The sequence below is a fragment of the Orycteropus afer genome, unplaced genomic scaffold, assembly GCF_000298275.1.
Source record: "Orycteropus afer afer isolate SDZICR_OR568_19922 unplaced genomic scaffold, OryAfe1.0 scaffold00456, whole genome shotgun sequence".
In the NCBI taxonomy this organism is placed as follows: Eukaryota; Metazoa; Chordata; class Mammalia; order Tubulidentata; family Orycteropodidae; genus Orycteropus; species Orycteropus afer.
In genome coordinates, this window is record NW_006922043.1 from 639,985 (window position 1) to 654,478 (window position 14,494).

A 14,494-nucleotide genomic window follows, 5' to 3' on the forward strand; every position below is an offset into this window, starting at 1 on the left:
GTAGCAAGTATCCATCTGACCAACTCTCTGGTTCTGGGAGGAAGAACCATCCCTCCCTAGCACCATCCCCCAGCAAGCAGCCAAAGATGGGAAACAGTGCTGGTCATCAGCATATCAGGAAGATGAGAAAGGCCACCGCCCCCAGGGATCTCCGCTGCCCAGTGCAAAGGGGTGTCTTTGCTGCAGGCTGCTGCCCCAGCCAAAATCTGGCCTTGAAGGTGATGAGGGTGACCATCATCCCCACTTATGTTTATGACAACCCCCGAAAGGGACCTGAATACCAGATAACAGAGTAGCTACCAGTCACTGGTCCTAAGGTCCATGTGCATATAGGCACACACACACAGACACACACACACACGCTTGTGCTCTCTCCTCATCACACTTTCTCCTTCCCTTTTTTTTACAGTAATCCTGTTAGGTCTGCACAAGAGGAGTTATGAGTCCATTACATGGATGAGAAAGTTGAGGCAGAGTTGGCGCTCCCAACCCAGCACCCTGTCCATTCTCCTGCTTGGTAACTTCCCACCCCTCCCCAAATCCCACTCACCGGGGGGCCCCCTTCTCCTGGAAGACCAGGTTCCCCAGCTTCTCCAGGCTCACCCTAAGGAGAAAGCACAACACAGTTATAGACGTGGTACAAGCCACTGCTCCAGGTTCAAGCATTTACCATGTCTCCAAAGGCCTTGGGTTTGTGAGGCAGCTGTCCTAAACAGCCTCTCGGATGGGGGGGGTGTGCAGGAGGGGTCCTGAGACATGGTCTGTGCATGAAAAATGGAGAGTGGTTTACACAGGTACATGAGAACACAGGAAGGGCATTTGATTACAGGGGAGGGTGATGAGGATGCTTCCTTGTGCAAGTGCAGATGAAGGATAATTATGAGAAGCTTGGGGCAGGCGGTGTGGGCAGCCTCACAGGCAGGGACTGCCTGTGCAGAGCAAGAGAGAGAACCGAGCACAGCATCGTCAGGGACATGCAGCGACAGGGTGGTGGAAAGGAAGGGGCATATGCAGAGGGAGGGGATGCCACCGAGAGAGGGTGCCCTTCACGGCAGAGGCTAACACAGTGTTAATCTGTGGTCTCAGCTGCTTCTCTTTAGTTTTCTTGTCATAAAAATGAGCAGTGACAGCAGAGTTCTTTTAATTTAATGGTCTGAAGTCAGAAAGAAATCTCTGGAAACAGTGTCCAGGGAATGCAAGGGAATGGGGACATATGTGTTCACTTCCTTTTATCCAAAGTAACCAAGACACGTGTTTAAAACAGTGAAAATTCGTTAGCACTGAAGTGGAGTCATATCCCAGTACCAAAATGCCTACCACACACATGGACACACATGCATACATACACATATGCACACATCTGTCATGCTCATTTCATCATCTTGAGGGTCCAGAACCTAAAATTCATCAGATTGCATAACCAGACCCTGGGCTCTGAGAAGCCAAGAATTTGACTAAATGGAAACTGTAAAGTAGCAATGATGGCACTGCAAGGGACAGACCAATATATCCAGCAAGCTCAGTCCTAGAGAAGGAGCAGGGGCTTTCCTGGTGGGGGCACATTTGGAAATTTGGCCACAGGTTGTCATGAGTCAACATGTCAGAGCATCTCTGTTCCATTTCTAAGTTTTAAAATGCATCTGACAGGAATGACCCAGCAACACACTTGTATATCTGTGTACACACTCCAAAGCTCACACCCAGGTACACACATGCTCCCCCTCACATACACACACACATGTGTGCACATGCATACACACATATACACACGTACACATACATTCACACCATGGTTCTCCTCCCACAGACAGAGCTGACACTATAAGTAGTTAAGAGGAGTTACCTTCTCACCCACTGCTCCAGGGTTTCCGATTCCACCTGGAGGGCCTTGTGGCCCATCAGCACCTGGAGATCCAGAGGGTCCTCGGGGGCCAGGGGGACCTGGGGGGCCCTAGAAAAGGGAGTGGCCATTGAGCACAGAAGAAATATAAACGCTTTCCCAAAATGTAAAGCAGTTGCCACAGCTGGGTCCTATGTCCCCTCCACACTTACCATCTGGCCCACATCTCCTGTCTCACCCTTCTCCCCTGGAGGTCCTGGCAAGCCCTAGTGGAAACAGGAAGGGGTCCGAGACCGTAAAGTTAGCATTCATCTAACAAACACACAGACGCGTGTGTTCTGCCAACACAACACAGACACTCAGAGCTTGGAATGTGTTTCCATGCGCACAGCAAGAATGTGAGGGCATCCCATCTTCACAACCCTGAGAATGCAGCCCAAGGAGATCACTGAAGAAGGATGTAAGATTCTTGGACAAAGGTGCTTACTCAAGTGTCCCACAAAACAATGCCCGAGTTGATGGAGGGGGTGTTTACACAAACTCTACTGCAACCGTGTGCTGGAAAACTAGGCCACAGCTAGGAAGCTGGGCACTGAAAGGCCACTCAGTGACATTTGACAGAACTCATAATGTGATAAGAAATGGGAAACACTGGGCACAGAACTTACCATGCTTACAGCATGATTCAGATTTTGCAAAAGCCAAATAAATGACATATGTGCATATGTTAATATGCATAGTTAGAAGGTCTGCAAAGGAAATGGGACCAAATATTTATAGGCATAACTTCTAGATGGGATGTTTAGAAGTCATGCTTGTTTTCTTTTTTATAGTTGATCAGCGTTTTCCAGATTTTACATTCAAAAACAAAAAATCAAACTCAACTGCCGTCGAGTTGGCTCTGACTCATAGCGACCCCTCCTTGGGTTTCTGAGGCAGTATTACCATGGAAGTAGATTACTCAATTTTCCTTCCAAGGAGTGGCTGGTGGGTTTGAACCGCCAGGCTTCTGGTTAGTAATCAAGTGCTTTAGGCATTATGCCACCAGAGCTCCCAGATTTTACACAAGCATGGGAATTAATGTCATGGGTTAGGAGAAGCAGCCGTGGGCAGGTGTGGGACTGCAGGACTTGGACTTCTGGTTTGATGGGGACCCCACCTGAAGGCCCTCTGCAGCCCAATCTGGCTTCCCATCCTTGAAGGACAGGATGGGGGAGGTATACACAAAAAGATGCAGGAGCATGCACAGTGAACCCTCAACCACTTTGAAAACTGTGGCCTTACCTGCAGCCCCACAGGGCCCGGGGGGCCCGGGAAACCTCGTGGGCCCTCATCACCTTTCTGCCCGAAAAGGCCCTGCTGGCCCCTAGGTCCTGGCTCTCCATCTGCCCCCTGCAGGGAAACCATTGAGTTGAGGATGAGGACGAGGCATTGGTGATAAGCCAGCTTGCAGGCACGCTTTTCTAAGGGTCATTAACAACAGATACTTACGGAGGGGCCTGGCTGACCAATGGGGCCTTGAGGACCTGTAGGCCCGGGAGGACCCTGTAGGGAGACAAAGACACATGGTTGCTTCCAGAGACACAGCTGAGGCCAAGCAGAGGAACCTGAACAGTGGACCCATCCCCACACGTGGCACTCAGCAATCAGAGGTAGGGAGAGAGTAACCCAAGGGCAGAGGGCCACTGCCTTGCTCAGAGGCCCAATCAGAGGTGGAGGGCAGCACCACCAGCAACAGGTCCCATGGAAACACAGTCACCTAGTGCCGGGAATAAAGACATTTGGGGAGGCTCAGCCACACGGTGGCTAAGGAGACAGGTCACAGCAGCAGAGGCAGTACCACCAGTGACAGGTCCCATGGGGACACAGGCACTCAGTGCCCAGAACAAGGACATTGGAGGAAAGCTGGGCTACATGGTAACTAGGGAGATGATGGCTCACAGCCAGTAAGGGAAGCTGGTAGCCAGGTGCAAAGGACACGTGAGCATTTCAGAACAGAATAAGAGGAAAAAAAGGGAGAGAAAAAATGCACGAGCATTGGGTCTGCTGCTGTGTCTGTCAGGATATTCTGCTGTCCTCAGCACCAAGGATAGTGAGTGTATCTGTGGACGTGGAGCCCTCAGGACAGAAATGCTCCTCTGGTTCATTCCTTCTTGTTGTTGTTGTGTGCTGTTGAGTCGGACCCGACTCATAGCAACCCCTCTGTGGGTTGCCGGGGCAGTATTACTACAGAAGTAGATTGCCCAGCCTTCCTTCCGAGGAGCGGCTGGTGGGTTTGAACTGCCAGCCTTCTGGTTAGCAGTCAAGTGCCTTAGGCTGTATGCTACCAGAGCTCCCCTGGTTCATTCCTTACACCTGCTCATTTCAGCACCAACAGGCTCACTTCTAGACACATGTACATGTATGTATACATGTAAACACACATATACAGATAGGCAAACATGTACATATACACAAGAGGTTCACTCCCAAACACATATATGTATCCATACATACATACACATGCATATAATACATATATATACATACACACACATACACAAAGAGGGTCACTCCCAGACACACATACATATATCTCCATATGCTCATATACACATAAATATACATGTACATGCATATATGTACATCAAGAGACTCATTCCCATACACAGGTGTATACATAACCATGCATACGTATGCATATGTACATATACATGTGTGTGTGTGTATACACACACACACACACCAAGAGGTTCACTCCCATACATATGTACATATGCATACATATGCATACATACATACACAGATACATGGTGTTGTTAGGTGTCATCAAGTCGGCTCCAATTCACATTGACCCTATGTACAACAGAATGAAACACTGCTCAGTCTTGTGCCATTCTAAGAAACCTTGCTATGCTTGAGCCCATCATTGTAGCCACTGAGTCAATCCATCTCATTGAGGGTCTTCCCCTTTTTAGCTGACCCTCCACTTTACCAAGCATGATATCCTTCTCCAGGGACTGGATCCTTCTGATAACATGACCAAAGTAGGTGAGACAAAGTCTGGCCATTCTCACTTCTAAGGAGCATTCCAGCAGCACTTCATCCAGGACAGATTTGTTTGTTCTTCTGGCAGTCCGTGGCATTTTCAGGATTCTTTGCCAACACTGCAATTCAAAGGCATCAACATTTCTTCGGTCTCCCTTATTCATTGTCTCCGTCTCACATGCATATGAGGTGACTGAAAATACCATGGCTTGAGTTAGGCACACCTTAATCTTCAAAGTGACATCTTTGTTAACACTTTAAAGAGGTCCCTTGTAGCAGATTTGCCCACTGCAATATGTCATTTGATTTCTTGACTGCTGCTTCCATGGGTGTTGATTGTAGATCCAAGTAAAATGAAATCTTTGACAACTTCAGTCTTTTCCCCATTTATCATGATGTTGTTTATCGGTCCAGTGGTAAGAATTTTTGTTTTCTTTATGTTGAGATATAACCCATACTGAAGACTGTAGTCTTTAATCTTATTAGTAAGTGCTTTCAAGTTTTCTTCAGTTTCAATAAGCAAGGTTGTTAATGAGTCTTCCTCCAACTCTGATGCCACATTCTTCTTCATATAGTCCAGTATCTCGGATTATTTGCTCAGCATACAGATTGAATAAATATGGTGAAAGGATACAACCCTGATGCACATCTTTCCTGATTTAAAACCACACAGCATCCCTTTGTTCTGTTTGAATAACTGTCTCTTGATCTATACACAGGTTCCTCGTGAGCACAATTATATATTCTGGATTTCTCATTCTCTGCAATGTTATTCATGATTTATTATGATCAATAAAGCTGAATGCCTTTGCATAGTCAATAAAACATAGGTAAACATCTTTCTGGAATTCTTTATTTTCAGCCAAGATACATCTGACATCAGCAATGATAACTGCATTCTACATCCTCTTCTGAATCCAGCTTAAATTTCTGGAAGTTTTCCATCAACATAATGCTGCAATGGTTTCTGAATTACCTTCAGCAAAATTTTACTTGTGTGTGATATTAATAATATTGTTTTATAATTTCTATATTCCATTGGATAAAAATAGATATACATGGATATATATATATATATATATATATATACACACATCAAGAGGTTCACTCCCATACATATGTCCACATGTCCACATGCATACACACACATATAGATATATATATACATGCATAGACATACACCAAGAGGTTCACTCCCATACACATATATGTACATATCTATATATACACATACACACATATATACATGCATATATGTATGCCCATAAGCATATACTTATATACACATGTACGTACATACACATATATATTTATACCCTCCATCGAGTCAATTCTGACTCAGTGATTCTATAGGACAGAGTAAAACTGCCCCATATAATTTCCAAGGCTATAATCCTTATGGAAGCAGACTGCCTCATCTTTCTCCCGTAGAGCGATTGGTGGGTTCACACTGCCAACCTTTTAGTTAACAGCCATGTGCTCTAACCACTGTATCACCAGGGCTCCTTTATACTTATACACATATACATATACACACACACACACAATTATACACACATACGCATAACATACATATATATGTATACATGCATATATACACATACATAGACATACATATATTTGCAGACACATATACTTATAAATACACACATGCACAATACATACATACACACGTACACATCACATACATACACACCATATATACACATATACATATGTACATATACAGACACATATGCACATACACACATATACATAAATAGACATAGGCATATATCATGTACATATATACACATATAGGAGATTTTTACAGGACAGGAAATTCAATCAGCTATGTCTCAGCAATCATCGTGAAGGCCACATGTCACACCACTCACATGACCTCTGCAGTGGTCACCTCCAAAATCCACAGTCATCTACATGCACTGAAGTGCTTCTTACCTGCTCGCCTTTGTCTCCCTTGCTCCCTTTCTGTCCTGGCTCTCCGATCTCACCCTAGGGGAAAATGTGGAAGGTTCTGTCAGACAGCCCCACAAGCTGGTAGACATTATCTGTCCTCATAACTAATGTTCCCTGGGGGTTAAGAATAATCCCTCCTCCAGGTGGCTCCATGCCTTTCCAAAGAAGAAATGTTCCATATATTAATTTTATTTCCTTTATAACGCAAAGCATAAAAGGAACAGTGTCTCCATCTTACGCTATGCAGAATTTTAGTAGATTTTAAAATGTGGGAAAACGCATATTAAAAAGATTGACTTTGTTTTCATATTGGACTGCCAACATGACAGCTTAACGACAGGCAACCCAATTGCTATGCTTCCAGAGAAGCTATTAAAATCTTCTCCTGTGCTGCTATTGGTGCAGGCTTTTTCCACCCTGCGATGCAAGTCTTGATCTACCAGAGGTGACAAAGTCGTGAATGTCACCAGAGGCTTATCACAAAGAATGTTAGACCCAAGAGCTAAATCTCACCATTTCCTTTAAAAAAGGTATGGAATATGTGTGCCTGTGGTAATTGCATTTGAATTATAAAGCCCAATCTTAATGAAGGAAGGCTTGATAATGCAGTGAACACTTTAACAGACAGTGACGGAGCCTCATTCCCATGGCCTCTGCAGAGTATGGATGTGAATGACTGGGGCACACAGGGCCTTTTCTCTACCTTGGCTCTAACAGCAACTGTCCAGGACAATGTCAGGGCTGCATAGGAGGGCCAATCTCGGAGCTCCCCAAGCTTCCCTCATCACCAATCACTGTGGGCTGCTTCTAGAGCATTCATGGTGCCTAGAGCCCTGTGCCTGGGTGCTCCTCTCCGTTTAAAATGACTGGTTGGCTTGCATTGGCCTGTGCAGCCACAGGGCACCATCTGGGGTGGAGAAGTTGCCTGCAGTCCCCTTACCTTATCTCCATCTTCTCCAGGGGGACCCACAGGGCCTGCTGGGCCAGGGAGCCCCACGGGGCCCTGAAGACCATCTCGGCCAGCGGGGCCTTGTGGCCCTTTCTCACCCTAGAGAGAACAGAAGACTGCTGGTTAGATGTGGCTCCATCCTGTGGACATCCCACCCTAGCTCATCACTCCAGAGGGGAGCTCAGGAGAAAAGGCAGGAGCTCTTGGAGAGTGACCATCCCCGCCATCCTAATGGGTTTCAGCAGGAACATTGAGGGCTAGCTCTGAGCCAGGCACTGTCACACTCATTCTGCAAAGTACCATTCTTTCACAGATGGGGAAACACAGGCTCTGTGAGTGAGCAGAGGCAGGGCTCAAACCAATGCGGAGCCTCTGTGCATTGTTCTCAGGGCATTCTAGGCTAGTAACTGCAGCAGCCTGAGAGCCAGCCCTGCCATGGCTTTTTTCACACTTCCAGTTCTCTGCAAATATACTACCTGTGCGCACATGCACATGCACACACACAGAGAGAGACATGCACACACATGGATGCACACACATGCACGCACACGTGCATATGCACTCACGTACATGTGTGTGCACGCATAAACACACATACATTATCTATCCTTTCCTGTGACTTTGATTCATTTGCCTCATAACTGTCCTGTTGGTAATCTCAAATGGTTCTAGGCTCTTGCTTTGCTTAACTATGTTACCATCTACCACTGTGTGAATGGCTTGAACTGTCTCACCCTAACCAGGGACCTCTTCTTCCAACAGACACACAGGATGAAGGGTATGCATATTTGGGAGGGGAAATGGACATTCAGTCCTCAGATCTGAACACAGGCAGCAGCCACTCTCCCGTCACCTGGCACCTCTGCTCTCAGGGATGAGGACATGGCCGCTGCTTCCAGTGTATCTGCTCCTTTCCTTGCTGTACAAGTCACTGTCTACTCCTCAGACTTAGTTGATGGATAAATTTCAAATCTAATTAAGCCAGTACAAATGCCAAGGCCACAGGCAGGGCTTGCCTGGGACTTTCCTGTCCTCATCACCAGTCAGGTCATGTTCTTGGAGGTGCCCTGACTTTCTCTCAACTTTTCCTTTCCTCTGGAGCTATTTTCAGGAATGCCAACTTTTAGCTGGAACATGCAGCTCTTGCTAGGCTTCTGCTTAAATATTTATTGTCTTGAAACAGTGAACCAAACCATTTTTTACAGACTTGTATGTGCTTTTTATGTTCTAAACACAGTTTTCTGGAGGGTTATTCAATGGATCAATGTGCTGGGGGCATCGCTGGACATTTTTAGATGTCATCACAACTGGTTTTATCCCCAATAACATATTGACCATAGTCTCAATAGCACAGGTGTTTCCAAAATGATTTCATGGTGCCTTCACCCATGGAACACAACCAGGCTATTCTTCCTGCCTCAGAGCAGCTGTGAGGGAAATGTCACCCTCCTAACACAAACACCACTTGCATCCTAGCTCATCGGAGATGGCTGTGTTGGTGTGGGCCCATGCTCAGAACTCAGGCCCACCTCACATTCTGAATTCAGAAAGGAACAACTGAGGCTTGCTCCATGGCCATTGGAATGCGGGGCCCAGCGGAAGGTTCAACTCATGTGATTTGAGTCTGATGTGGATCAGGGTGAGCCACCCCAAGGCAATCAGGGGTGTCTTATGAGTTATTCTGGGGAGGGGGCTTGCAAGAAGGGGTAGCAGTATGCATTCCAGGAAATGTCCAAGGCAATAAGAAACCCACTACCAGTGAGTCAACTGCAACTCATGGTGGTCCCATGAGTTACTGAGTAGAACTGCTCCATAGGGTTTCCAATGGGTGTAATCTCTACGAAAGTAGATTGCCAGGACTTTCTTCCATGATGCCACTGGGTGGATTTGAACCACCAATCTTCTGCTTAGTTAAATGCAAGGCAAGAAGGGGCATTCATTAATCTCCTTCATGGAACCCAATATTTGGGCAAGTCTGGCAGATGCATATCCACTGTCCGGAGCTTTCATAAAACCTGTACAATCCAGGGTTCCCAGAGAGGTCAGACTATTGTAGGGGTAGAGGACAACGTCCCATATCTTCCCATCACACATCCTCCACCCCACCCCACCCTGCCTTGGCTAGCATAAGCTCTCCACATATGCTGCTAGATCAAATATCCATCTCCCTCTCAGAGAGATGGCCTTGGGCTACAGCCATGGTCAGAGGGTGTCCACAGAGCAGGTGGTATGACTCATCCATTCCCTATGCCCCTGAGGGGTACCCTGAGGGGTCCCATGACCAATCCGCTGAACACACAGTGTTTCTAGGCCCTCTGTAGAGAGGATGGTCTGCCTCCTGATTCCCATCCTAAGCTAAGATCTGGGGCCCGGAGCATCCTCTGCTAAGGAGGCTGGGAATTGGGTCTTTTTCTCTTTCCTTGCCCCTTTTCCTTGTCAGAGGAGCCTTCCTCCCTATTCTGGGCACATAGTAGCTGTCTCTGTTTCTGCTCATGCATGGGTACCATATGGCACCTGGCCAACCCTACTGTCTACTTAGTATGCATCCCAGGGGAGGCATTTCTCCAGGTGATTTTAACCCACTGAACCTTTAATCAGCAAATACAGGTTTACAAAATTAATCTTGCAGCTAGAGGGGAAGGAATGTCCTTTCTTGTTATACTGTTTTGTACCTGAACAAGTGACACCTTCTTGGTACCAGATGGCAAGGCCAGGTGTACCTTTCCCTTGCTATCTACCACATATGCTCTCCCCTTTATAATACATCAACCTTGGGCCAGAGACCCCCTTTGTTTTCTCACCCTCAGCACATTGAGGGGTATGCATGGAAGTGATCAAACTTTGCACCTCTGATGGGAGCCTTTTGGAAGAACCTGGCTCTTGATAAATCCCACTCTGTTTATTACCATCCTGATGACTGTAAGTAATAAAGACCCATGTACACACCAGTGACTAGTGGATTATTTGTTCTGATCAAGGAGACTTGCATGGATAATTGATCTCACTCAGTACCTTGTCTCCTTCCTCTGCCTGCAGGACCAGCCATAGACATGGTGTCCAAGCCAAGTGCTGATTTGTCTGAGCACTGGCCAGTATACTGCTGATACATCCCCATGCAGCACCCCAGCTCAGCCCTCACTGGACAACATGGAAACAATGGAACCCTCCACCTGGGCCCTAGTCAGGACACCATAGACCATACTATAAACCCATCCATCTCCTCCCACCACAGTGCTGTGAACACCTCAGAGAAATACCCACAGAGACATGGCAGGAGAGGGACAAGGCTGGGCATGTGAGGAACCCCATACCTCCACCCCAAGAGGGGTTCCCACTGTAGCCCCCCTGCCTGGTAGTACTTACAGGAGCCCCTTTCTCTCCAGCCGGCCCTGGAGGGCCCTGAGGCCCAGGGCGCCCTGGAATTCCAATGGGCCCAGCAGCACCAGCAGGACCTCTCTCCCCCGGAGATCCCTGGGTAGGGGCAAGAAAATGGTTTATTTCCAAGGCTCTCAAACTGTGTGACAGGATTCCCCAAAGCCCCACTTGACCCTGCCACTCACCTGCTCACTGGAACCCACCATATTTCTCAATGGCCCTTTGCAGGCAGTCTGTTTGCTCTGGCATTTTGAGGATCTATGTGATCTGTGTGTCTTCTCCCCGACTCAGCCAAGCATGCATCTGCCACCCCTTGATGTCTAGGGGCATGTCCTCCTTACTTGCTGCCTTCAGTGACCCTTCCACACCCAAGGGCCTGATGTCACTCTCCCCTTTGGGACCATCTGACCCCTAAGCACTCACTCATTGCTCCTCCTCCACATGCTACGATTACATGGGACCCTCATCACCCACTATTAGCCCCTCTTCAAACCCCATCTCTTCCACTACACCCTTCACAGGCCACGTGGTAGAAGCAGGGTGGCAGAGGCCCTCTCCTGCCCTCCTACAGAAGCAGGTGTGAGGTAGAGGGTGGGAGAGAGGGCATTGTGCCAAGCCAGAACCACTTACCGCAGGCCCAGGGGGACCAGGAGGGCCTTCATTGCCTTTCAGACCAAGAGCTCCCTGTGAACAATGAGAATGTGTGTCAAGGTCTTCTGCTGAGAGGCTGGGCTGGGCACTATCCACTCTCATGTCCCATCTGGCCCATCACTCACCACTGGTCCAGGAAGACCTCTGTCCCCAGGGAAGCCACGCAGTCCTGGGGGTCCATCCTTCCCAGGGATGCCGGCGGGGCCGGGGTCACCCTGAAACAGAGCCTTCAGTTAGCTTCTTCTGCCCCTGCCAGCTGCAGAGATGTGGTGCCTAGGAGAAGGTTCCAGGAGCTGGGCAGGGCCTTCTCTCTGAGATCCAGCTAGGAATGATTGGACCAGGAGGTTTCTACCATGGCAACCTGCTTCAAAAGGAATTTCTGAATCTAGCCTTGACCCTGGGGAGCTGCCCACATGCAGCACTGCCCAACCTCGTAGCTCAGAGGTATGGACAGCTCCGTGGGGTTCAGATCTCTAGAGTTGTAAGGAGATATGAAGTCTCCTGTGCTACATGTCTGGGCTCCTCCTCAGATGCTGCTTAGGAAAGGAGTCTGCGACCAAAACAAACGCCCAAAGCACAATTCTAAATAGTGGCTCCAGATATTTGATCCAAGCCTAAAGCCAAATTTTCTGAAGAGATGTGTCCCCTGAAACTTACATCTTCTCTGAGGTACACAAAAGCTCTGACATTATCCAGAAGTTTGTCTGGGATCTACCTTGGAAGCATGGGTCCTTTCTAGATCAGCAAGTCAAATGCTTTTAGCCTCCTACCTGGATGGTACCCATGGAAAGGGGCACATTTCTCCACATCTGAAGTCTCTCTGTATGGCTGAGACACACATAACACACATACACACACACACGTATATAAATATAAAAAGTAAAGCAAATAAAGAAATACTGAAAACATTACATCCACACATTTTTCAGTATTTCTTTATTTGTTTCACTATGTTTCATTTAGATATGTGTAAATTTCTATATTTATGTACATATATGATACACACACACACACACACACATAAAAGGAGCCTTGATGGTGCAATGGTTAAGAGCTCGGCTGTCAACCAAAGGCTCTGCAGTTTGAATGCACCAGCTGCTCCATAGGAGAAAGATGAGGTAATCTGCTTCTATAAAGATTTCAGCCTTGGGAACCCTATGGGGCAGCTCTTCTCTGTCCTACAGGGTCACTATGAGTCAGAATGGACTTGATGGCAATGGGCTTTGTACACACACATATACACATACACACACACATCCATTACCCATTGCTGTTGAGTTGATTCCAACTCACAGTGACCCTACATATTACACACATATTGTTTTAAGCTTCTTTTTGTGTGCAGTCATATGAAGGCTGGAGAATCTATGTTTCCTTGTGTCCTTCATTTTTCAGGGAAGGGCTTTTTATCTTCATGCTAAATGATAGGAAGTCTTGGCCTCTACCTTGGGGTCTCCTGGCTGGAGGGAAGAGGCTTCAGAGATCCAGAAAGTAGACACATTTAGAGCAGGTGCCAAGAGGTGAGATATAAACATGTGAGTTTCATATTTTTTATAATTTGCTTTTCTCTTCTTGGGTGGGGGTTTTCAAGCTCACTTTCCACTGAATCTGTTTCAGCCATATGAAGCACTAAGAGTGTTTGCACTTTCTGCTGACCTCTTTTCAGACACACAGAGTGGAAGGAACTTTTATTCCTTCTGGGAGCCAAGAGGAGCTGCAGGTAGGACCCAGATGGAGCCGAAGGGCTGAGATGGCTGCTCTGGTTCCCTGCCCTCACCTGCACTATGAGGCCAGCTCACATCTTGGTTCAATAGCACAAACATAGAGTTAGATCCACAGAGTTTGGAAAGCGTTTTTTTGAGAAATTCTCCCCTTATCAGAACAAAGTAAGAGATAAAGCATAGTCTAGAAATGACCTTCAGAGACATCCTGACAGGGAGGACTCAAGGAACTCACCTTCGTCCCCTCTTTTCCAGCCATGCCTGGGAGCCCCTGCTCACCGGGAGGCCCCGGAGGCCCAGGGTGGCCACGCTCCCCCATTGGGCCAGTCTCTCCAGTTGGACCCTACGGGCACAAACAGTGTTAGCCACAAACTTGTTTCCAAGTGACACATAAGAACGTGAAGCTTCCCCCCAAGTCTAAGGACCATCCTGGCCTCAGAGGCAGAGCCCTGCCCCATGTTCACCCAGCCTCCACCTTCCTTTGCTTGCCTTCTCCTTCCAGCAAAATTGGAAAAGGAAAAAGCAAGCAAGCATGGACGATACCATTAGCAGGCCTGCTGATTGCCCACACAGGGCCTGGAGCTCCCCTCTCTCCATATCTGAGGTGCCTTCATCCAGCAGGGCTGGCTTGCACTTCCCAGGACATGGTCGGGAAGCCAGCACAGGAAGTGAAGGTGCCAAGGCAGCCATGGAGAGATGCCATGCAGGACAGTGTGCTGCGTGTCCTCAAGGCTACAGCTGCAGTGGGCCAGAACCTCCTTTCAAGAAATAAGCCCACCTCCTGCCTGTCCAGCCTACTCTCGGCCACTCCTCCATTGCTGGAGGAGCCCAGGCAGGGTCAGGGTCAGGGGAACCAGGCTGCCATGGGCACCAACAACTGCACAGCTGGCCCTCCCCGGGAGGAACCTGGCTTCATGCTAGCCCAACCGTCCCCCTGGCCTCAAGCTGCTGTACTTGCTCCACCTGCCTGGC

At 47.8% G+C, this 14,494-nt stretch overlaps 1 protein-coding gene across 1 annotated transcript in view; it reads right to left on the bottom strand.

Annotated features, from left to right (window-relative positions):
* Window positions 1-14,494, bottom strand: part of COL5A1 (collagen type V alpha 1 chain) — a 195,452-nt gene that overhangs the window by 26,876 nt on the left and 154,082 nt on the right. The window contains exons 39-49 of the mRNA XM_007954294.1: window positions 13,758-13,865; window positions 11,927-12,016; window positions 11,781-11,834; window positions 11,139-11,246; window positions 7,767-7,874; window positions 6,809-6,862; window positions 3,332-3,385; window positions 3,125-3,232; window positions 2,053-2,106; window positions 1,844-1,951; window positions 551-604 (exon numbers count right to left, since the gene is read on the bottom strand). Coding sequence (XP_007952485.1) covers window positions 551-604; window positions 1,844-1,951; window positions 2,053-2,106; window positions 3,125-3,232; window positions 3,332-3,385; window positions 6,809-6,862; window positions 7,767-7,874; window positions 11,139-11,246; window positions 11,781-11,834; window positions 11,927-12,016; window positions 13,758-13,865 — 900 coding nt within the window. The remainder of the gene's footprint in view (window positions 1-550; window positions 605-1,843; window positions 1,952-2,052; window positions 2,107-3,124; window positions 3,233-3,331; window positions 3,386-6,808; window positions 6,863-7,766; window positions 7,875-11,138; window positions 11,247-11,780; window positions 11,835-11,926; window positions 12,017-13,757; window positions 13,866-14,494) is intronic.